The following is a 23,466-nucleotide window of genomic DNA, read 5'->3' as shown; positions in this document are numbered from 1 at the left end:
AGATTTTATATCAATATCGAATTTATTCATTAGGAGAATATCTGGCTCTAGATATGACACACCATAGCTGGCTATCTTGCAGGCTGAGTCTGTCCTTGTAAGTGGCCCCATTTCAGAGCTGGCCTGGAGGTGACAGGCATATTATGAAGGTCATGCTCCAACACCATTAACAGCTGGAGATGCCATCACATGCCATCAGCAACAAAACACAGGGAAAACCAGGCAGTGGACTGTGCTTCCCACCCTTAGGCTGCGAGGCACAAGCCCCAGCAATGGAAGGATTAAAAAGCATCTCAATTTAAGAAGACAGGGAGAGGGGAGGGGAATGTGGGCTGCACAATTTATAAATAGACATTACCAGAGGCTGCCTGATGGTGAAGTGGTTGTTTAGTAAATCTTTCTCCTTTAAGGATTCCATTATCAGAGACCATTTGAAAACATCAGTTTCGTTTTGTCTTTTGAGGGAGATCCTGGGTTTCATCAAGTCAGCCCTGTTGGGTAATATTTCTCTCTGCCAGATTTAGGAACAGGCCTTCGATATTTTGAATCACCTTTACATGGAGCACAAAGATGATGACGATGATGATGTGTCTTTTGCCAAATGGATGAGCAGCTTCTGGGGTCACAGCTGGATAGAGGAGGATGAGAGAGGACTCCGGGACCGCCATGGATCACAGAACTCCAGTTACAGGAAAACCTCCCTGCCCTGCCCAGTGAGTTATTATGACGGAACCGGGGGAGAGCTAGACTAGGGGAAGGGGATTTCTCTTAGATCTTTTTGAGAGTCCTTTGGTATAAAGTTTTCTTTGGTTGAAAGTGAGTACTTCCAAACCTTTTTTTATACTCACAAAAATCCCTTTTATCATTTTGTCTTGTCCTCCAAGGGACCTGATTTTCATCTATTAAGTAATGATTCCTTCATTTTTAGCAACCTAAGATATATTTAACCGCTATTCAGAGCTCCTGATAAGCCTGGCATAATCCTATTGGGTGGTAATATAATTCAAGCCAAAGGAAAGAAACCTGATGTTATAGTCTGTGTAGCATTGTTGTGGATCACTGTTTGATTTCCAATAGTCTTTTTGAAATACTGAAAATAGCTCCACTATTTGGTGACATCTAAGGAATTGGGGATTCCACATAATAAATCACTACCTCTGATAAATTTGATACACTCTTTCTGCTGGTTCTCATTTGGTTTCCTGGTGGGAGACAAAGCCAACATTCTACCACCCTCAGCACTATTTTTCCATGGCTAGGCAGAGCACCCGGTGTCAGGGGAGCAGGAAAGCTCCCAAGAGGGGAGTGGGTGGGCCTGACCAGGTGTGGACTCAGCAGTGGGTACACATGTCACTTAGAATTCCAGCTACCAGAGAATATTTCTCCAACCCCCTGCTACTGCTAACTCCAGAACCAAATAAGTTTTGGGGTAATGTTATTTTATTTTTAGCTCCAGAGTTCCCAGAAGCATAATGCATGTGAAGTATATTAAAACTTGTAAGGCAATCTTTTACGCCCAATGATCATCAAGTTTGAGGAATAAGACCTCTCTGAGACACAAATATTTGAAAATAGATCTCTTACCAAACGCGTAATCAGGGACAAAGGGTGCATTTCAACACCTCATTGAACTTCAGGTTCTTTAAGTAAAAAAGGAGAGAGGTTGCACTGGTTGATCTCCAAGATCCCTTCTAGCTTTCGCTTTCCATGATTCTGTTACAAAATAAACACCTGCTTATCACACTCTCATTTCAATCTCTTATGCCCACATTGAGTGAGGTATACATAATGTGTGAACCAGGAGTATGACTAGTGTTCAGCCAGACAGTGAGAACCAGGAAGAAACAAAGAGAAAAAATGAGATTCGCTATTTATCACAACAGCCCTTTGGAGCCACAGAAACTATGAAATCAAAGAAAGAAACATGACTTATAAAATATAGTTTCTTGAATAAATTTTAATATCTGTTAGACTTTAAAAACTGGGATAATCTACCCTATTTCAAGAATCCACTTATAGGTTACAATATTGTTTGCCTTAAGCTCTTGGGGAATAGCAAAATTTATTTTGTATAACATTTCTAAATGGGGTCCATATATCTTTTCCTGCTCGTACTGGCTTTGGACATTTGCCTGAATTAACCTGTTTAGATTCTCTGAGTTGACAATGAATTCCATAATTATCAGACTAACATGCAGAAAGCATGTGTTTATCTAAGGAGACAAAGCATGGGATAAACATGACAACCTGACTGAGTTGAGAAAACACAGATCGGGGACCTTGGGTGATGTGGGCAGAGTCCTAGAAAATGGGGGGTCTGATTCTTCATCTCTATTCACACAATGCCATGTATTTGTGAAGTGAATCTGTAGTTGGATACTTAAGTTTTCCTAACTCTAAGATATGCTCAAATTTTTCGTACTTTAGAGATATGAGAAAAATTAGGTTTTGAAGTTTTGTGTTTTGCTTTGAGCTCAATAAAAGACCTTAAAAAAAAAAAAAAAGCTGGGCTTCCCTGGTGGCACAGTGGTTGGGAGTCCGCCTGCCGATGCAGGGGACGCAGGTTCGTGCCCCGATCTGGGAGGATCCCGCATGCTGCGAAGCGGCTGGGCCCGTGAGCCATGGTCACTGAGCCTGCGCTCCGCAACGGGAGAGGCCGCAGCGGTGAGAGGCCCGCGTACTGCAAAAAAAAAAAAAAAAAAAAGCTTACTCTTAGCCTTATCTTTTTCCTTCTCTCCCCACTGCTCCACTCTAAGGCTCTTCCCTCTTGCAACCTATTAGTAACCTACATCCATCAGTATTGCATGCAAAGGAAGAGAAGAATTTTCCCCTTCTTTCCTATTTGAATGTGGTTTCTAATATGGCTCTTCGGCCTCATGATTCTTGCAAAACCATAGCGATGGAGCATTAAATCATTAAACATATTTATAGAACACCTACTGTGTGCCAGGCATTGTGCAAGGCACAATAGGCTTACAGGGAAAAAGAAGACATATGGTGTTTGTTCTTGTGGCACTTCTAATCTGGTGGAAGACACAAATTTGGCACGAAGAATGAGGTAGACAAGGGGTAAAACTTGGTCCTTCTCAGAGAACACTACTTTTTGACAAGACTCATTATAATCTGCGACTGCTGATTTAAAGCAAATTAAAAAATCTAACTTTACTCTCCTGAGGTGCTTGGTGAAAAAAAATAAGGTAAGTAATATGAAGTCTCTCTTATTACTCTCTCATATGAAGGTAGAACTAATCTACCCTCTCCCTCCATCATCACAGGAATACAAACTTGAAGTAGAACAATCTCCATATCCCTTATTTATTCTACTCATTGAAAGTGAATTTTAAATAGTCTATTTGACTTTTTAGTCATCTTCTCCTTCAGCTTAACATGGTTTTCTTAACACTGTTCTATACAGTTAGGGCCTGGTGGAAGGGAGGATTATGCTGAATGAAAGATCTCTTCAAGGAGGAACTGAGTTCCCTGACCTGGGGCTTTGCTAACTCAACATGGACTTTCTCGGTGCTTCTTTGATGCTCACATAAGCACATGTGCTGGTCTACATCATATCATTTGAGGGGTACAAAATAAACCTCTACCTATCTGCACACAAGGGATTTTTTTTTTCTTTTTGAAAATATAAAAGAGATGCAAGAGGGAGGGGATATGGGGATATATGTATGCGTATAGCTGATTCATTTTGTTATAGAGTAGAAACTAACACAACCCTGTAAAGCAATTATACTCCAATAAAGATGTTAAAAAAATAATCACCTTTAACCAATTTTATATTCTGTCCTCATATTCTCAATTTAAAGCTGTAGAAGATATATCTAATTTTAATTTTTATCCCTGATTGACCCAAGGGTGGCTACACACTCTCGTCCTTGTAGTATCTCACTGCAGCGGTGGTCCTCCTGTAGTTGCTCACTACAGGGATGGGGTGGGGCATGGCCCCCTTAGAGGATTTCTCAAACCCGAAGAGAGAGGGGATGCCCTAAAGTTTCATGACAAACAGTGGTTCCTTGTTTTTCAGATTAAATTTGTATTTAATTTTAAGAGGAGACAATGCCTTAATCCAAAGAAATGAAACTACGAATAGAATTTCAGGCATCAGGGATGTTTCTACAGAGGAGCTTTTATCATAATGTTCCATGGACTTGTTTCTTCTACCAGATGCTGAGATAGAGGAGTTGCTGGGAAGGGAGCAGAGTGGAGTGGGTAAGAGTGAGGGCTCTGGCAGCATTACTCTGAGCAAGTTACCTAACCTCTCTCTGAGATTCCCTCTATGTAAATGGAATTGATGATAATAGTACATACGTCATATGGGTGTTGTTAAGATCCAGTGAGTAATGTATACAGCGTGCTTAGGACAGTGCCTGATACCTAATAAGTACTTCTTCTCCTCCTCTCCTACCCTGCACCTTCCCCTCTCCATCCTCCTCCTCCTTCTTATGTGTTAGAGTTTAAAATGTCTTTTAGTTTCCCTAAAGGATGCCCAGTGGATGGTAACTGGCCTACCATGTTGTTTGTTTTTTGTTTTTCTGTTTTTTTTTTGCAGTACGCGGGCCTCTCACTGTTGTGGCCTCTCCCGTTGCGGAGCACAGGCTCCGGACGCGCAGGCTCAGCGACCATGGCTCACGGGCCCAACCGCTCCGCGGCATGTGGGATCTTCCCGGACGTGGGCACGAACCCGTGTCCCCTGCATCGGCAGGCGGACTCCCAACCACTGCGCCACCAGGGAAGCCCTGACCTACCGTTTTACCAGTTGAACACTTGAATCTTTTTTTTTTCCTGATGCTGTTGCCATATATAGCTAGTTGACTATAACCCTCTTGGCTCTGTTGATAGGCAATTAGTCTACATTATAAAATATTCCTCACATAAAATTCTTTTAGACTAATTCCTAAAACCTACAAATTATTATTACTTTCGTAATCGAATTCTGTTACAACTGGTACATTATTAAAAGTCACGTTTACAGGAAGCTTCACATAGAAATACAATGAAGTTGTTGCTGCTGTTGAAGACAGAAGTTTGGGATTATTCAGCCAAGGAAGAGATGTCTTACGCTTAGACATGGCACTTTACCTCTCCTGTAAAGTCACTAGTCACATGTCATAGGCAAGTCACTTAGCCAAACTAAGATTCATTTTCTTCATCTGTAAAAGGGGAAGAATAACTCCCTTGTAGGATTTGTTCTGAGGTTAGATATAAGGGCATGGTCCCCGGAGTCCCTGACACACACGGTGCACTAAGATTCAACATGGGTCTTACTGTCTCAACACCTGGATCTTTCTCCCTCTTGTTTCTCATCTTGCTGTTGATGGGTGGCTCAGGTGCTTTCATTTACTCAGAGGGCAGGAGGGGTACAACTGAAGGGTGATTGCAATTAAACCCAGAATAAAAAACATCAAGTAGTTAAGTTCTTGAAGTGAAGATGTTACATAACTTTTTTTTTTTTTTTTAAGTGAGGACCTATGGCTTGGGGTTAGAGAGTGCATAGGATTTATTTTTTGACAGAAATGTTTTTCTGGGACCACAGTAGGAAACAGCATTGTTTTTCAGAGGCCTGTTTTCTAGTGAGAGTCAGGGCACTGGGTGGTTATTGCTCAGAAAATCCATGCCTGCTGCAGGCTTTGTAGCCTGGGAGCTGGAGAGTCCAGGTGTCGAGCTCGGAGCGTGGGGATCCCATTCCACGTTCTAGGGCCTGCTTCACGGCATGGGAGATAGATCCATAAGGTTGGTCCATGACCATGGAGGTGACAAGTCCAGACCTTGAAAAAGTCAGCTATTTAGGACGTTGATTCAAGTCTTTGTGAGGGAACTTACATTAGAAGGGCATATAAAATTCCAAAAGTAGAGCTTACTTAGTAAGTAAACATTTTTAAAAGTGGTAGCTTTCTCCCTGTAACCAATTAGAGAACTCTTTTAAGCTTGTTTCTCACAAGGTCCCACACCAAAAGAGACTAACTGGAAATTTCATCTGCTATAAGGAGATATTGTTTATTTATATTGTGATGGAAACTCTTGCATTTTTTTTCAGGTCTCTCAATGGAACAGGACATTTGTACAAACATCTGCATTTCACTCCCAGTCTCACATTTTTAAGTTTTATTTTTAAAATCTTAGTGTGGTGAGAATATGCAACATGAGCTCTACTGTCTTTGGCAGATCTCTAAGTGTACAAGGCAATATTGTCATCTTTAGGCACAATGTTGTGCAGCAGATCTCTAGAACTTATTTTGCATAACTGAAATTTTATACCCATTGATTAGCAACTCCCCATATCCCCCTCCTCCCAGCCCTTGGCAGCCACCATTCTATTCTTGCTTCTTTCAGCTCGACCATTTCAGATACCTTATGTAATATTTGTCCTTCTGTGTCCCAGTCTCAAATTTTAAGTATTGTATTTTTCCTGACAATATAATACATGATCACTGTAGAAGACATGAAAAATACTAAAAAGGAGTAGGAAGAAAACAACCCCAGATTGCAGACAAAGGCTTTGATCACAGTTGGGTATGTTTTAAGATTGCCCATCTTATGATGTCCCCACAGCTTACCCATCCCAGCCCTCCCCCCTCCTCTCAGGCGCTCCCAGCCCTACCAGACTTCTCTTCCTTCTACGACAGCAAGCTCCTTCTGTGGCAGGGCTTCTGCACGTATGGTCTCATCCTCAGGCGGACAAGTGTTCTCTGTTTCCTAATTAACCCTGCTCACCCTTCAGATTGTAGCTTGTCACACCTTCACAGAAGTCTTCCCTCATCCTCCCAGTCACCTCAACACCCACCCAAATATATGTGGTTTTACTCTGCTATACCCTGTTATTGCACCTTGAACATTCCCTTAATAGCATTTGGCCAAGGATGCAGGCATATGCCCCATTTATTTATCTCCATTGCAGACATAAGTTCTAAGAGGGGGCCACTCTGTTTTGCTCCCCAATTTATCCATAGCACCAAGTACCACGTCTGACCTGCAGTAAATGGACTAATTTATACAGACTTACCTCACGTATCTTAGCAACTTTACAAATCTTTTTTTAAAAATTTATTTTATTTAATTAATTTATTTTTGGCTGTGTTGGGTCTTCGTTGCTGTGCGCAGGCTTTCTCTAGTTGCAGCGAGCGGGGGCTACTCTGTTGCAGTGTGCAGGCTTCTCATTGCGGTGGCTTCTCTTGTTGCGGAGCACGGGCTCTAGGCGCGCGGGCTTCAGTAGTTGTGGCATGCGGGCTCTAGAGCACAGCCTCAGTAGTTGTGGTGCACGGACTTAGTTGCTCTGCGTCATGTGGGAATCCTCCTGGACCAAGGCTCAAACCTGTGTCCCCTGCATTGGCAGGTGGATTCTTAACCACTGCACCACCAGGGAAGATCCAACTTTATAAATCTTTAACCATATTTCTGATTATTGTTTGAGAGTAAGTTTCTATATATGTGTATTAGTTTGCTCAGGCTGCCATAACAAAATACCACAGGCTGGGTGGCTTTAACAGCCATTTATTTCCTCATAGCTCTGGAGGCTGTAAGTCCAAGATCAAGGTGTCAGCAGGTTTGGTTTCTTCTGAGGCCTCTCCCCTTGGCTTGTATTGATAGATGGCACCTTCTCGCTGTGTCCTCACATGGTCTTTCCTCTGCGTGAGTATATCCCTAGTGTCTCTAATTTCCTTACTAATGTAAGAACATTAGTCAGATTGGATTAGGGCCACCCTAATGGCCTCATTTTAACTTAATCTTTAAAGACCCTATCCCAAATACTGTCATATTCTGAGCTACTCACGTAGGGCTTCAACATATGAATTTGGCAGGGTGGGAATGGGGGGGAGGTACGACACAATTCAGCCCATAATAACGTGCAATGTATGGACCCAAGGAGGGAAATTATTTTAAGCCTTTTGACTCACTCATACTGCCAACGGCTTTCTAGGAAAGCTGTATCCATTTATAGTCCTACCAGCAAGGAATGACAGTGCCTATCCCCCAGCACTCTTACTAGTGTTAGTATTATTAAAAAAAATTTTTTGTTAACCTGGAAGGCAAAATTGTATGTGATATAATTTAACATAATTTTTGACTATCAATAAGCATAAACAATTTTTATGTTTGGTATTTCTTTTTCTTTCATTCTTTATACATTTATTCATTCAATATATATTTAATGAACTCATGCTATGAAGAAGGCAAAGTGCTGCATACTGAGATTCTAGCAGAGAATGAAATGTAGCCCCTGACATGAAGGAGTATACAGTCTAATGGAGAAGAGAGATGTGTAACAAAATTAACCAAATTATTGATGACAGCTATGATAAATGTCATAAAGAAGTGTGAGATCTCAGGAGAGTGTCTAAATGGTGGTTCAGGGGCCTGAACCAATTGGGGTGGTAGGAAAGGCTTTCTGGGGAAATGCAGTTTCCACGGTGACTGAAGGGTGATTAGCCAGGGATGAGGCGAAGCGATGGGGTTGTGGGCGGAGTCACAGCCAGAGAGGACCACATGTGAAAGTGCCTGTGCTGGGCAGGAGCAGGTGAGCTGGAGGAACTGACAGAAGACCAGTGAGGCTATGTCACTGAAGAGGTGAGGGTGGTGCAAGATGAGGTGTAAAGTGAAATGTGATCAGGTATGAATTTGACGTTGTTTTAACTATGCTGGCTGCTGTGGGAAAAGTGAAATAAAGTGAGTTAGGATGAATGCAGGATATCCACTACTACGAGGCTGCTGCTGGAATCTGGGTGAAAGGTAATGATGACTTGGATTAGGGTAGTAACAGTGGTGCTGGAAAAAAGTAGATGGTTTTGAGAGACATTTAAGAGGTGGAATCTGCTGACTTGGCAATTGGATGTGGAGGGGGGCTTCTGAATTACTGGTCTGAGTAACCGGGCAAATGGTGGTGCCGGTTTCTGAGTTCTGGGACACTTGAGAAGCAGGCTTGGGAAGGAGAGATGATGAATTCAAATTTGGACAAGTCAGGTGGGGTGCCTGTGGGATACCAAGAGGAGAAGTTGAGTGGGCAGAAGCTCAGAAGAGAGGTCTGGGCTAACAAATAAATCAGAAACTCGGTTATAGATGGAAATTGAAGCCTGGGGGTGAGACATTGAGGGAGACAGTGTAAAGTAAGAAAGCAAAGGAAGGGAAGGAGGACTAGTTTAGAGTGTCGGGGGACGCCAACAGTTATGAGTAGTTAGAAGGGAGAAGTGAGCAAAAATGTCTAAAACACAGTGGCAGAAAGATCAAAGGGAAACCAAGAGGGTGCAGTGGTAGAAGGCAAGGGAAAGGCTGTTTCCAGAAGGGTTCAATAGGCAACTGGGTTGAATGCTATGGAGTGACTAAAGACCATTAAGTGCCCAGAATTTGGCAACATGGAGACCAATATCCTGACTAACATTAGTGTTAGATGAAAAAGTGTGATATAGCCTCATCCACCAGAGGGCAGACAGCAGAAGCAAGAAGAACTACAATCCTGCAGCCTGTGGAACAAAAGCCACATTCACAGAAAGATAGACAAGATGAAAAGGCAGAGGCCTACGTACCAGATGAAGGAACAAAATAAAACCCCCAAAAGACAACTAAATGAAGTAGTGATAGGCAACCTTCCAGAAAAAGAATTCGGAATAATGATAGTGAAGATGATCCAGGACCTTCGAAAAAGAATGGAGGCAAAGATCGAAAAGATGCAAGAAATGTTTAACAAAGACCTACAAGAATTAAAGAACAAACGAACAGAAATGAACAATACAATAACTGAAATGAAAACTACACTAGAAGGAATCAATAATAGAATAACTGAGGCAGAAGAACGGGTAAGTGACCTGGAAGACAGAAAGGTGGAATTCACTGCTGTGGAACAGAATAAAGAAAAAAGAATGAAAAGAAATGAAGACAGCCTAAGAGACCTCTGGGGCAACATTAAACACAACAACATTTGCATTATAAGGGGCCCAGAGGAGAAGAGAGAGAGAGAAAGGACCTGAGAAAATATTTGAAGAGATTATAGTCAAAAACTTCCCTAACATGGGAAAGGAAATAGCCACCCAAGTCCAGGAAGCACAGAGAGTCCCAGACAGGATAAACCCAAGGAGAAACATGGCGAGACACATAGTAATCAAATTGGCAAAAATTAAAGACAAAGAAAAATTATTGAAAGCAGCAAGGGAAAAATGACAAATAACATACAAGGGAACTCCCATAAGGTTAACAGCTGATTTCTCAGCAGAAACTCTACAAGCCAGAAGGGAGTGGCATGATATACTTAAAGTGATGAAAGGGAAGAACCTACAACCAAGATTACTCTACCCAACAAGGATCTCATTCAGATTTGATGGAGAAATCAAAAGCTTTACAGACAAGCAAAAGCTAAGAGAATACAGCACCACCGAACCAGCTCTACAACAAATGCTAAAGGAACTTCTCTAAGGGGGAAACACAAAAGAAGAAAAGGACCTACAAAAACAAACCCATAACAATTAAGAAAATGGTCATAGGAACATACATATCAATAATTACCTTAAACATGAATGGATTAAATGCTCCAACCAAAAGACACAGGCTTGCTGAATGGATACAAAAACAAGACCCATCTATATGCTGTCTACAAGAGACCCACTTCAGACCTAGGGACACATACAGACTGAAGGTGAGGGGATGGAAAAAGATATTCCATGCAAATGGAAATCAAAAGAAAGCTGGAGTAGCAGTACTCATATCAGATAAAATAGACTTTAAAATAAAGAATGTTACAAGAGACAAGGAAGCACACTACATAATGATCAAGGGATCAATCCAAGAAGAAGATATAATAATTATACATATATATGCACCCGACATAGGAGCACCTCAATACAGAAGGGAACTGCTAACAGCTATTTTTTGCCATATTACAAGGTACTACAGAGTGAGGCCTGGAAGGACTTGAAGGTAACAACTCCAGCTTTTTGACAAATTCTTTGAGAAACCTGAGGACCTCCCCCGCCCCTAAAGAGGTTATCATTTACCCAAGGTCACACAGCTAGTGAGTAGCAGATTGACATACCTGGGTTTTCTGATTTCAGATCTGCTGGCCTTGTTGCTCCAAGTTAGCAGTTAGTAATGCCAGCATGCAGAAAGAGCACAGAGTGTGGTTACAACTGACTTGGATTGCAATCCTAGCTCTTCCCTTTATCAGCCATGTAGCTTTAGAAAAGCCATTTAATCAGCTTTTCTCAGATAAATAATAGCACTGTGGAAAAGCAAGCTTCTGCTTGTTGTGAGGGGCAAGTGTGTCTGCACATAGTAGGTGCTCCACCAACGGGACCTCATCTCAAACTCCAAACCTAGGTGTCTTGTATCCCAGAGTATGGGCCCCTTTGCCCACACGCTTGTGAAATGGGTCTAATCCTCTGTAACACATGAGATGCCAAGAAATCCTAAAGTCTCCATCAATTTTTATCATATGAAGTTTATACAGCATCATTCATTATAAGAAAAATACATATTAAAACAATAATACTATCTCACTCTTCCTATTTGTTGGCAGTTTGGGGAAACAGGCACACTCATGGTTTGGAATATTAATTTGTATCACCTCTTTGGAGAATAATTTGACAATACATATCACAATTTAAAATGCACTTATTCTTTATTAACCTACCTGTTTCACTTTTACAGATACATTCATACACATCCAAAATGTATATCATTGCAGCATTCTCTGCTACAGCAAACTTTGCACAGGAACTAAATATACTTTTTAAAAAACAAAAACAAACAAACAAAAAAGAAAAAGTGTGAGTGAAAAAGCTGGAGTGGAGTGGGTTGGGGAGTGAGAGAAATTAACAGAGCAAGTGTCACAATTCTTTCCAGAAGTTTGGTTTATCTGAACTATCTTTTTTTTCATCATTTTCCAATTGTGATTTTAACACTGATGTCATTGCAGTACATGACCTCTATGTTTGTGTGTATTATGTGAAATACCCTTATTTTCAGAATATTTATTAAACATGCAGCAAATATTTTTAAAGTTTTTTCGTCTACCATATTATATGTTGTTTTTTATGCACATTAGCTTTATTTTTATATAGTTAAGTTAATTTTTTTCCTTATGACTTCTTCCATTGCTCTTTTGCTTAGAAATTCCTCCTCCATACAGAAAGCACACAGATATTTGCCTTTGTATTATTTCTTAAATGTTTATGGCTTCATTAAAAATTTATTTTGATCATTTTGAAATTTATTTTTACATATCAATTTAAGGCTGGAACACTTTATTATACCACCCTAATGATAGAGGAGCAACATAGCTAATATTGGGATGTTCTACTTACTGTTTTGACCAACTGACCCCACTGCTTCATTGCAGGAGAAAGCTCCTACTGATCAAGAAGATAAAATTTCAGTCCAACATGAGATTTGTTTGGTTAGTAATTTATGGACATTCTGTCTCTGTGCTAATATTGTGCAGTCTCTTTATATTGTAAAATTTTAAATTCTGTATTCCCAGTTTCCTGTGCTTCCCAGCATGATGTCATCTGACAGCCATCCTAGAAGTCATTCTTATGAGGACCAGGGATTTCAATGCCGTACTCACGTGAGGGATTACAGAAAATACTCAGAGGATGGGTCATTCAAGGAGCCCCTGGAATCAAAAAGAAGATCCCATTCCAAAATTCAGGCATTTTCAGAGTCCTTTGAACAGCAACTCTGCTTTAGAACCAAACGCTCTGTCTCTTCGGTACGTAACAGAGTTATTGAACATTTAAACCATTTTAGAAAAGGAAACCCAAAGGATTCATCCTCCCCTAGTTTGAGGAGAACAAATCTAACTTCTTCATTTACAGGTTGGTGTTGTGATCTTTGAAAAATGGCACTCAGTTTTAGATAGCCCAGGTGTACATAAAATTTTAAAATTATTATTATTGAAGACATGTGGTGTAGGAAGAATTCCTAAAGGAGCACATGTGGAATGTTTTTGTTACCAAGGTCCTCTGTTTTCATCACCCTTATTATAAATAATTGTGATTCGTTCTCCTTCTACTATCTGAAGAAGAAAAAACTGCCCCTACTGCTCTTGTTCTCTCATATTTAATCTGGTAGGAAATAGTTTGTGATGGTGTTGTGTTCCCCTGTACTTTTAAAAAGCACACAGAAGGAACTCTCTGGACACTATGGTGTGAGTATCCAGGAATAGAGGAGCAATCCAGGCATTCACAGTGGCCTCGTCAGAGTCTAATTGAAGCCCAAGGGAGACAAAGGCAGGAAATGGGGGAAAGAATTGAAACACCACTGATGATGCCAAACTTGATACATAAAGTAATAAACTAGAGACCAATTAATTGGGGAGTAGTTTTTCAACTCTGCAACGTGCTCACTGAGTGGCCTTGAGCAAAATACTTTTTTTTTTTGGTGGGTTTTTTGTTTTGGTTTTATTTTGCGAAAAAAGAATAATGATATGTTTCTGCCATGTAGTAGGCAGAGCAAATAAGTAAACCTAGGTGTATTGCCACCTGGGTCTTGAGCTATGCTCTGTGAATGGCCAGGGGAAGGCACTCAGGTGCTTGCTACCTCATTGTCCACCTGAGTGCGGTGCTTTCTGCCTAGCAGTGATGGCTGTTGGGATTGTCACTGTGCATCTTTGCCTCACAGGCAGCACCTCACTTTTGTCCCAGTGACCTTGTGTATCTAGATTCCCCTTCAGTAAGCTGCTGTCTCTACTGGATCATAAGAGGAATAAGGAAGGAGGCGTAGTGAACAGCTGTCACTTACTCTATCTAAACCTTATTAAGTTTCTGTTTTGTCTTTTCTTTATACTGTTTTTTTAAGATATGGTTTCAGACTTAGAGCAAGGTTGCAAGAATAGTACAAAACTACACCCTTCATCTAGATTTCCTCTAAACGTGAATATATTATCACATTTTCCTATACCCGCTCTCTCCTTCCCACCCCCAAACAAGGGCTCAAGGACATAATACAGTACAATAATTAAACTCAGGAAATTAACACCAATACAAAACTTTTATATCTAATCTATTGACCTTATTCATATTTTGTCAGTTGTTCCAATAATATTTTTTAAAACGAGATTCCAGATCATGCAATGCAACCGATTTTCATGTCCCTTTAAGGTATTTTATTTCTGGAACAATGCCTCGGTCTTTTTCATGGGACTGGCATCTGAAGAGTACAGGTCAGTTATTTTTTAGAATGAAGCTCAGTTTGAGTTCATCTGATATTTCTTCATGATTAGATTCACATTATGAACTTTTGGCAGGAATAAAACAGGCGTGAAAAAATTCCTGTTTCAAAACTACGTGTTGAAATCATTAATTATATTAATTAGGGGACTGACTTGCTTTAAATTCTTTCTGAAACAAGGGAGGGTATAAATATATTCTGAAAAAAATTTTAATCTGAACAATTCTTTGTTGATTCTGATGGCTTCAGAAAAACATTCATATCACATATTTACATAAGGGTGTAAATGTGAAATCAGTTTTTATTTAAAGAGATGTTCATTACATTATCCTTAAAATATAAAAATGTTTGTTTCATTCATTTCTCAAGTTCTTCCTTTTGAGTACCAAGATAACCAAGGCAGCATTTTCAACTTTTTTGACTCAAGAACTCTTTTCATAGTTATGTACAGTCGGCCTTTTGTGTCTTTGGGTTCTGTACCCATGAACTTGAGCATCCGTGGATTTTGGTACCTGTGGGCGGTCCTGGAACCAACACCTTTGTGGATACCAAGGGACAACTGTATAATAGCTAGAAACCTGCTAGGAATTTACAAAATCATTAAAAAATTTTTCATATTATATGATAAATATACATGATAAATAATTTTAAATTCAGTATTTATTTTATATCAGTCTTTAAAGAGTATATTATAAAGTTTATCTTAATGCAAAATAAAAAATTTGGAACATTGCATACTTTAAAACTTTTCTATTTAACAATTGATACACTTTTCTAAAGCTAACTACATTAAAAAGTGTGATTTTTCAGCAATTTAAAAAATAATATATATTGCCTTTTCTTTGTTTTGTTTTTTTTGTTTTGTTTTTTGTTTCTTGCGGTACGCGGGCCTCTCACTGTTGTGGCCTACTCCCGTTGCGGAACACAGGCTCCGGACGCGCAGGCCCAGCCGCCATGGCTCACGAGCCCAGCCGCTCCGCGGCATGTGGGATCTTCCCGGACCGGGGCACGAACCCGTGTCCCCTGAATCGGCAGGTGGACTCTCAACCACTGCACCACCAGGGAAGCCCTATATTGCCTTTTATTTGGGGGCCAAATGTATGTATGTACTAATACATAGATTTAGATTTTACATCCTTTAGCACCAAGAAGAGCCAGAAACTGCTTTTGTGACCTGCTCATGACAAACAACATTAAATTTTTTCATTTTTATATTGAAAAACTCAACTGGCTTATTTATTTATTTTTTTTTTGGTACGCAGGCCTCTCACTGCTGTGGCCTTTCGCGTCGCGGAGCACAGGCTCCGGACGCGCAGGCTCAGCGGCCATGGCTCACGGGCCCAGCCGCTCCGCAGCATGTGGGATCTTCGCGGATCGGAGCACGAACCCGTGTCTCCTGCATCGGCAGGCGGACTCTCAACCACTGCGCCACCAGGGAAGCCCTGTAATTTAAGGGAGTGAACATAAGAAGGTTAGAATCATTCCGTGTATGATTCCCTTGCCACATTCCTTTTCAAAAAGCACCAGAAGGATATTAATTTTACTGTGCCATGGAATCACATCCCTCTGTACATTAGAGGCAGAGTAGTGTGCAGGTTGAGTTTCCTCCATAGACCACTTGTTAATGCCCAAGGCCACCTATTCCTTTATTTTATGACTAAACCTTTAGCAACACCCTTAGGCTTATGCTAATTTATTACTAGAAACTAAGATGTGAAAGTCTGCTAAATGATTAGAGTTTTCTTCATTTCTGATAATTAGGAAAAATGTGGAATGTTGTCAGATGTTGGCATATCTACCCTTTTCTGACCCTTCTTTTTCAGGGACCTGAGAGCAGAAAGGAGAGAAATGAGAGAGAATACCGGGCAGTGGAAATGAGGTCTTGCAAGAAAGTGGAGGAAAGAAGGAGCTCTGGGAAGGAAGAGTGTGGAGAAGCTTACCTGCCCGCCCTGTCTGAAAGGGGGCCCAAATAGTACTTTGTTTCCACACCATGACTACTGATGCTGCTGTGTTTTTCTGAGCCCCAATTCACCAGGCCCAGGAGTGGTAGCTGTAGAGTCTGCAGATGCTGAGTGACTCAAGTGGGTGGTTGATTCAGCTGCTCCCCAAGACAGCTTGCATCATACTCCAGCTGCTTTTCAGAGTGTGATCTGCTCTGTTGCCCTTTTAGGGGAATAAAAAGGATAAAAGGTATTTTAATAGCATAAAGTAATTATTGAAAATGTGAAGAGAGATATTTAAAGAGCCACCCACACATCTTCACCAACCCTTCTTCCACATCACCCTGGCAAATAATCTTAAAAGTCATTGGTGTGACTCGATGCTTACTCCCTTATTAGAAGTAATTATATAAGTATGTCTAAAGGCCATCATTTAATGAGAGCTGGTAATTAAGGTGCCAAGTACTGTGCTGGGAGTTTGAATGCATTACCTAATAGTCCTCACCACTCTGAGGTGGGACCTAGTCTTCTTTTCACTTGCTGGCTGAGGAAACTGGAGTTTAGGAAAGTTCAGTCACTCACTGGGGAGGTGGCAGAGTTAGGGCCAGAGCCCAGTTCATGCTGACTCATGTTGCTAACTTGAGGCAGGACCTTCATTTCCCTTTTGCAGTGGGTCCTGACTTAGTAGGTGTGTGATTTGCTTGTGAACGGGCAGATGTGAATGAGAAAAGCAGGACTTGGGAGTGGGTTACAATTTTGATGACGTGGGTGGAGACTGAATCTCCGAGATCAGCTTTATGCTCTGAGTTTTAACTTTATGAGACTATTTATTTTTTATTGAGGTATAAGTGACATGTAACATTATATTAGTTTCAGGTGTCCAACGTAATGATTCAGTATTTGTATGTATTGTGAAATGATTGCCACAGTAAATCTAGTTAACATCCATCACCATACATAGTTACACATTTTTTTCTTGTGATGAGAACTTTTAAGATCTACTCTCTTAGCAACTTTCAAATATACAATACCATATTGTCAACTATAGTCACCATGCTGTACATTACATCACATCATGATTTATTTAAAACGTATGGACCACCTCCCAACTTTGCTTGTCATCTTTGCACAGGAGCTGTGCTAATCCTCTCTGTATCCAGAGAAGTTCCCGTTTGAGTGTATGTGCTACTGAAGCAGGCACTTCTTTTTTCCCCCCGGCTCTATTGAAGTATAATTGACAAACAAAATTGTATATATTTACATTGCACAGCATGATTGATATGTGTATGAGTATTTGACATACTTTGTAAAATCATCACCACGATCAGGTTAATTAACATATTGAGGCCATATTCTGTTTTCTTCCCTAGAAGAAAAGATAGTAGAATTCTCCCTATTTATTCTTTGTCTCTGTCTTGGATCATCAAATGCCCAAGGGCAGCTAGAATCTCTGTTTTGTAAAGAAGAAGGTCTCCCAAAACTACTACTCATTACTAATGTCGGAACTTACTGCTTATGTAAGAACAAACTAACTTTGGCATAGACAATAAAAAGAAGGAAAAGGAGAGAGAAAAAGAGAAGAGGAAAACAGTAAAAGAAAAGTAAAATAGTGATGATCATTAATTTGCATTCTTTCAATTCATACGACTTATACCTTCACCATTTTGAATTGACAGTTTCATGCAGCTTTTTAATGATCATTTTTCACACAGGTAAAAGATGTCTTCAGCTATTACATGCTGTGTTTGCCTGTTATTTGCCACCGCCAAGGGGGAGGATGGGACCTGACCTGCCTTTGAGGTCTGTGTTATACTATGTGTTGTTTCCACACCCTTGCTCTGGGTACTTTTCAGTCTTGCTAACCAAGTTTCAGATTTGGGGATGGTCTACTCATCTGCTGTGGCCCCAAAAGAAAGGTCTGGGGAGAGGTGGCCCACCCATGGAAAGGAGAGACGCCTGGAGTTCCCAGGGCCCATTGGCTGGCTGGCTGAGACAGTAGCCACCTTCCACTCCAGCCAGGATGTCTGTGAAGTTTCTTCCCCTTCAAGGATAGCAGTACCTGGGAAAATTAGGATTAGGACTTTTATACTATATTTTATCAAATTGGAGGAAAGTCTGTTTTCAACACACTTTCAGGACCATAGTAAATGGAAGAGGGGGGACTCTCTGAATATGAAGGTGACAGCTTATTGCCTTTTTTAAATATCGCAAAATGATAGTCGTCATAATAAAAATACAGATCAAGAAAAAGAATGAAAATTAAAAACTCTTATTATACCTACTCGGAGATAAACATGGTTAATACTTTGTTGTCTGTCCTTCCAGAATATTATCTATGTGTATACAGAAACACACACACACACACACACACACAAACTTTTTTCCAAACATGAGTTCATTTCAGTTAATAGTGTATCATTTACATCTTTTAAAATAGTCAAGTGCATAATTTTAATGGTTCCTTGCTTAAAACATTCTCAAGTCTCTTCCATCTTTTTTTTTTTTTTTTTTTTTTTTTTGCGGTACGCGGGCCTCTCACTGTTGTGGCCTCTCCCGTTGCTGAGCACAGGCTCCGGACGCACAGGCTCAGCGGCCATGGCTCACGGGCCTAGCCGCTCCGCGGCATGTGGGATCTTCCCCGACCGGGGCACGAACCTGTGTCCCCTGCATCGGCAGGCGGACTCTCAACCACTGCGCCACCACGGAAGCCCAAGTCTCTTCCATCTTAAAACCTTCCCTCATAATATACCGATAGGTACCACTTTTTTTTTTTTTTTGGCCACACCACGTGGCTTGTGAGCTCTTAGTTTCCCTACCAGGAATTGAACCTGGGCCCTCGGCAGTGTAAGCACCAAGTCCTAACCACTGGACTGCCAGGGAATTCCTGCAAACTCATTTTTTTTAAGTAAATAATTATTTCTTGCCCTGCCTGCCCCCAATCTGTTTTCCCTGTCTCAGTGAATGGTTAGCATAATTTACCAGTTGTCAACAAAGAACCTGGTTGGGTTTGAAACCATCACGTACTCTTCTTGTTCTCCATTCAAATAATTATCAACTTCTGCTTATTTTGCCTCTAAATATCACTTGGACCTACCAAATTCCATTCTCATTGCCAGCATCCCACATCAGGCCCTTTATATCTTGCCTTGATTCCAACAAAAATGATAATATTTTGGATATGTTTGGTTAAATAGAATATATTATTAAAATTAATTTCCCGTTTTTTCCCTATTTTAATGTCGCTACTATTAGAAAATTTTAAATTACCTCTATGTCTCATATTTCTATTGGGCAGCAATTATCTATACTCTAACTCTCAAGCCTCTTTTTATATTACTTGAATTTTATTTTTTAAATTCTAGGAGGCTTAAAAAGAATTGGAATTTAATTAATCCATGGTATTATTTTGGGTTAACTGGCCTAATACTAGTTACAACATTTTAAAGTTTATTAACCTGATTCTTTTTTCCTCCCTTCCTTCCTTCCTTCCTTTCCCCCTTCCTTCCTTCCTTCCTTCCTTCCTCCCTATTCTCTCCAAATAAAAATATCTCTGTTTATTCATATTCTCTTCTGTACTATAGTATGACTCATGTCGGTTTTATCATGTAATGATTTACTTACGTCTGTCTTCCCATCTAGACTGTGAACTCTTAGTAGTAGGAACCATATCTTAATCATCTTTGCATTCCCAGAACCCTTGCCTTTCACATAGTAATGACGTAATAGATATAGTCTGAGAATGTGACTCTGAACAACCAGGGTTGTAGAACTTGAATTAATCCTGCCTATTTTAGGCAAGACACTGTCATATGATACTCTCTTGAAATAAAAAATTGTAGATAGTATTCCCCCCCAATGGAAACATTTTTTACTTATAAAAATAACAGTATCGGACTTCCCTGGTGGCGCAGTGGTTAAGAATCCACCTGCCAATCCAGGAGATGCAGGTTCGAGCCCTGGTTCAGGAAGATGCCACATGCCGCAGAGCAACTAAGCCCGTGCGCCACAACTACTGAGCCTGTGCTCTAGAGCCTGGGAGCCACAACTACTGAAGCCCTCGAGCCACAACTATGGAAGCCCACGCGCCTAGAGCCCGTGCTCTGCGACAAGAGAAGCCACCGCAATGAGAAGCCTGCGCACCGCAATGAAGAGTAGCCCCCTCTCGCCGCAACTAGAGAAAGCCCACGTGCAGCAACGAAGACCCAACGCAGCCAAAAATAAATAAATAAATAAAATCTACGTTTAGAAACCCCCCCAAAATAAACAGTATCTGACATACTTTCAAATAATACAGACGCATGTAAAATAGAAAGTGACTGTCCTTTGGAAAAGACCAGTGGCAGAAATATGAAATTAATACAGTTGAGCACCACTGTCAAGGCACACTGATTACTCTAGGGGGCAGACTTGAGCCGACCTTTGGATGATAATGCTGGACACAGAGAAGTCTCCCTGTTGGGCCAATGACAAAATCACTAACATTACTTTCAGACAGAAAAGAGAACTGCAGCATTTCCTAACGAAACTCTTGGAGGTGGGTTTAAACTAATTAAATGTTGAGTAATTTTTATGACTTATTAATGTATTTAAAGGTACACATGAGGGAGGATGACAAACTGGTTATCTCTATGGGGCATGAAAAAAGAAAGAGGCATAAAATACTTGTGCAGATGATTTACATTTGCACAATGAGAAATTTTAAACTGGCAAAGGGAGGGATTATAAATTCTAATGATCTCTGTCTTTGGAGTTTTTAACATCCTACTGTAACCTTGGATTATCTAATTCTGTTTTGGCTGAATTCCTGCTACAACTTTGGAGCCAGTTATCATAGTAGTTGACTGAGAACAGTTCTGCCCCATCTGCTTGTATGGAGATGTGAGGAAAAAAACAACGGTGAATGGGAACCCTAGTGTACTGTTGATGGGAACGTAAATTGGTGCAGCCACTATGGACAAGGGTGTGGAGGTTCCTCAAAAAATTAAAAATAGAACTACCATATAATCCAGCAATTTCACTTCTGAGTATTGATGTGAAGGAAACAAAACAGTAGCTCAAAAACATATCTGCACTCCCATGTTCACTGCAGCATTATTTACAACAGCCAAGATGTGGAGACAATCTAAGTTTCCACTGATGAGTGAATGGATAAAGAAGATGTGGTACATATATATGTATGTGTATATATAATATATATATACAAATGGAATATTATTCAGCCATAAAAAGAATGAAATCTTGCCATTCACAACAACTTGGATGGACCTGGAGGGCATTATGCTAAGTGAAATAAGTCAAACAAAGAAAAACACTGTATGATGTCACTTATATGTGGAATCTTAAAAAAAAAAAAAACAAGAAACAGACTCATTGATAACAGAGAACAAACTGGTGATTGGCAGAGGTGGGGGGTGGAGGGATGGTGAGGATGGGGGGTGAGAAATGGGTGAAGATAGTCGAAAGGTACAAACTCCCAGCTATAAAAAAAAGTCAGTCATGGGGATGTAATGTACAGTATGGTGACTATAGTTAACACTACTGTACTGCATGTTTGAAAGTTGCTAAGAGAGTAGATCTTAAAAGTTCTCATCACAAGATAAACAAATTTTGTAACCATGTGTGGTGACGGATGTTAACTAGACTTGTTGTGGTGATCATTTCACAATAAATACAAATATCAGATCATTATGTTGTACACCTAAAACTAATATAATGTTATATGTCAATTATACTTCAAAAAAAGAGAGAAAACAAAAAACAAAGGAACAGAGAACAGATTGGTGGTTGCCTGAGGTGGGGAGGGGGTGTAGATAGGCTGTGTGCAAAATGGGTGAAGGGGGTCAAAAGGTACAAACTTCCAGTTTCAAAATAAATAAGTCCTGGGGATGTAATGTACAGCATGGTGGCTATAGTTAACAATACTATATTGCATATTTGAAAGTTGCTAAGAGAGTAGATCTTAAAAGTTCTCATCACAAGAAAAGAATTTTGGAACTATGTGTGGTAGTGGATATTGTAGACACTGTAGTCATCATTTCACAATATATACAAATATGGAATCATTATATTGTACACCTGAAAAGAATATAATGTGTTTTTAAAAATTATTTATTTATTTATTTGGTTGTGCTGCGTCTTCGTTGTGGCAGGTGGGATCCTTAGTTGTGGCATGCGAACTCTTAGTTGCAGCATGCATGTGGGATCTACTTCCCTGACCAGGGCTGGAACCCTGGCTCCCTGCATTGGGAGTATGGAGTTTTATCCACTGGGCCACCAGGGAAGTCCCCTGAAATGTATATAATGTTACAGGTCAATTATAGCTCCATTAAAAAAAAAAAGCAAGCAAACAAAAAACAATAATGAACTGTGAAACTCCTCGATTTAAGCCGGCTTCTTTTCCCCAACTTGTGCATGCATGTGTGCCTAGCAACTCTTGAGTGACTTATACCCCAGAGCATAGCCCCCCTTGCCTTGGCTCATGATCTCTGAGTCTCTAGCTTGTTCACTAATTGCCAGGATCTGCTTGTTCATTCAACAAAGATTTTTTGACTTCCTGTCCTGTGCTAGGGATACAAAAGTGAGCAAAAGAGATAAAAACCTGTTTTCCAGGAGCTCACATTCCAGTGAGGAAGATAAATAGTAAACAAAAATCTACTCATCACTTCCTCAGAGATAACTAATTAAAAAAAATATTGTGTGCCTCTCTAGCTTGAAGACCTTGGCAAGCTCCTCATTATTTATAGAATTAAATCAAAACCTTTCAGCATGACATCAAACACCCCATGTAGCTGGTTTTCACACTTTAATGACAAAGGTATTATTTCAAACTCTTCTTACCTCCTTCCCTCTCTTCTCCTCCCTCCTCAGTATTCTGTGTCCTATACATCTTTCTTCACAGCAGATGTTTTCATTGCTATTGTGTAAATCGCTTCAAGTGTTTTGGTGGAGGGATAAATGCAAACAAATGAAATCTTCATAGTGACTATTGTGTCTCTTTGTTTAGATTTTCCATTTGGGATGGGCACTGGTTAGCTGTTCATTAAGGGGTAATAATAATGTACTGGCCAGGAGCCATTTTAACCTGAGCAAGGAGCCAACCAAGTACTTTCCTAGGACTCTCTTTTCTTATCTCTGAAATACATCTATCACCTGTGAGTAGCTAATGCGTGTTTAAAGGTTGTTCTTTATGTTCTTTTAAACAAGTGGCTTTTTTTCCTCACCCCTGAATTTGCAAACATAGTATGATAATGATGTCACCATTTCCAAGGAAGTGTAGGAACAAGAGAAAAAAAATGTTAAGAAGGGGGAATGAGAAAAACAAGATATGAGGACTTTTAAAGATCGTCTGATAAATAAGTTCTAGGGA

The 23,466-nt window shown here is 40.2% G+C and overlaps 1 protein-coding gene, 1 non-coding gene and 1 pseudogene across 3 annotated transcripts; 1 reads left to right on the top strand and 2 right to left on the bottom strand.

The window, feature by feature from the left end:
* Positions 1–370: 370 nt before the first annotated feature.
* LNP1 (leukemia NUP98 fusion partner 1) lies at positions 371–16,136 on the top strand. Of its 2 annotated transcripts, XM_049710081.1 has the most exons (4): positions 371–713; positions 12,329–12,385; positions 12,470–12,700; positions 15,984–16,136. In XM_049710081.1, exons 1-4 carry the CDS (start codon positions 558–560, stop codon positions 16,131–16,133), a joined length of 594 nt encoding a protein of 197 aa, XP_049566038.1. In that variant the 5' UTR covers positions 371–557; the 3' UTR covers positions 16,134–16,136. The 2 variants fall into 2 exon arrangements, with proteins under 2 accessions (XP_049566038.1, XP_004272653.2); XM_004272605.3 differs by lacking the exon at positions 12,329–12,385 and having other exon boundaries at positions 374–713.
* Positions 16,137–17,187: 1,051 nt separating this feature from the next.
* On the bottom strand, positions 17,188–17,301 carry LOC117202433 (uncharacterized; annotated as a pseudogene).
* A 1,606-nt stretch (positions 17,302–18,907) lies between these two features.
* TRNAV-UAC (transfer RNA valine (anticodon UAC)) lies at positions 18,908–18,981 on the bottom strand. The gene has a single exon. It is a non-coding gene; the product is annotated as a tRNA-Val (tRNA).
* Between the last annotated feature and the right edge of the window lie 4,485 nt (positions 18,982–23,466).

This window comes from Orcinus orca, chromosome 5 (assembly GCF_937001465.1).
Source record: "Orcinus orca chromosome 5, mOrcOrc1.1, whole genome shotgun sequence".
NCBI lineage: Eukaryota > Metazoa > Chordata > Mammalia > Artiodactyla > Delphinidae > Orcinus > Orcinus orca.
This window is presented reverse-complemented; position numbering and strand designations above follow the sequence as displayed.

Bases quoted from the DNA above. Each gene is read 5' to 3' on its own strand.
- LNP1 (XM_049710081.1), top strand. From the start codon at position 558: ATGGAGCACAAAGATGATGACGATGATGATGTGTCTTTTGCCAAATGG. The intron at 714-12,328 runs GTGAGTTATTAT...GCTTCATTGCAG, and splicing joins AAACCTCCCTGCCCTGCCCA to GAGAAAGCTCCTACTGATCA. The intron at 12,701-15,983 runs GTACGTAACAGA...CTTCTTTTTCAG, and splicing joins CCAAACGCTCTGTCTCTTCG to GGACCTGAGAGCAGAAAGGA.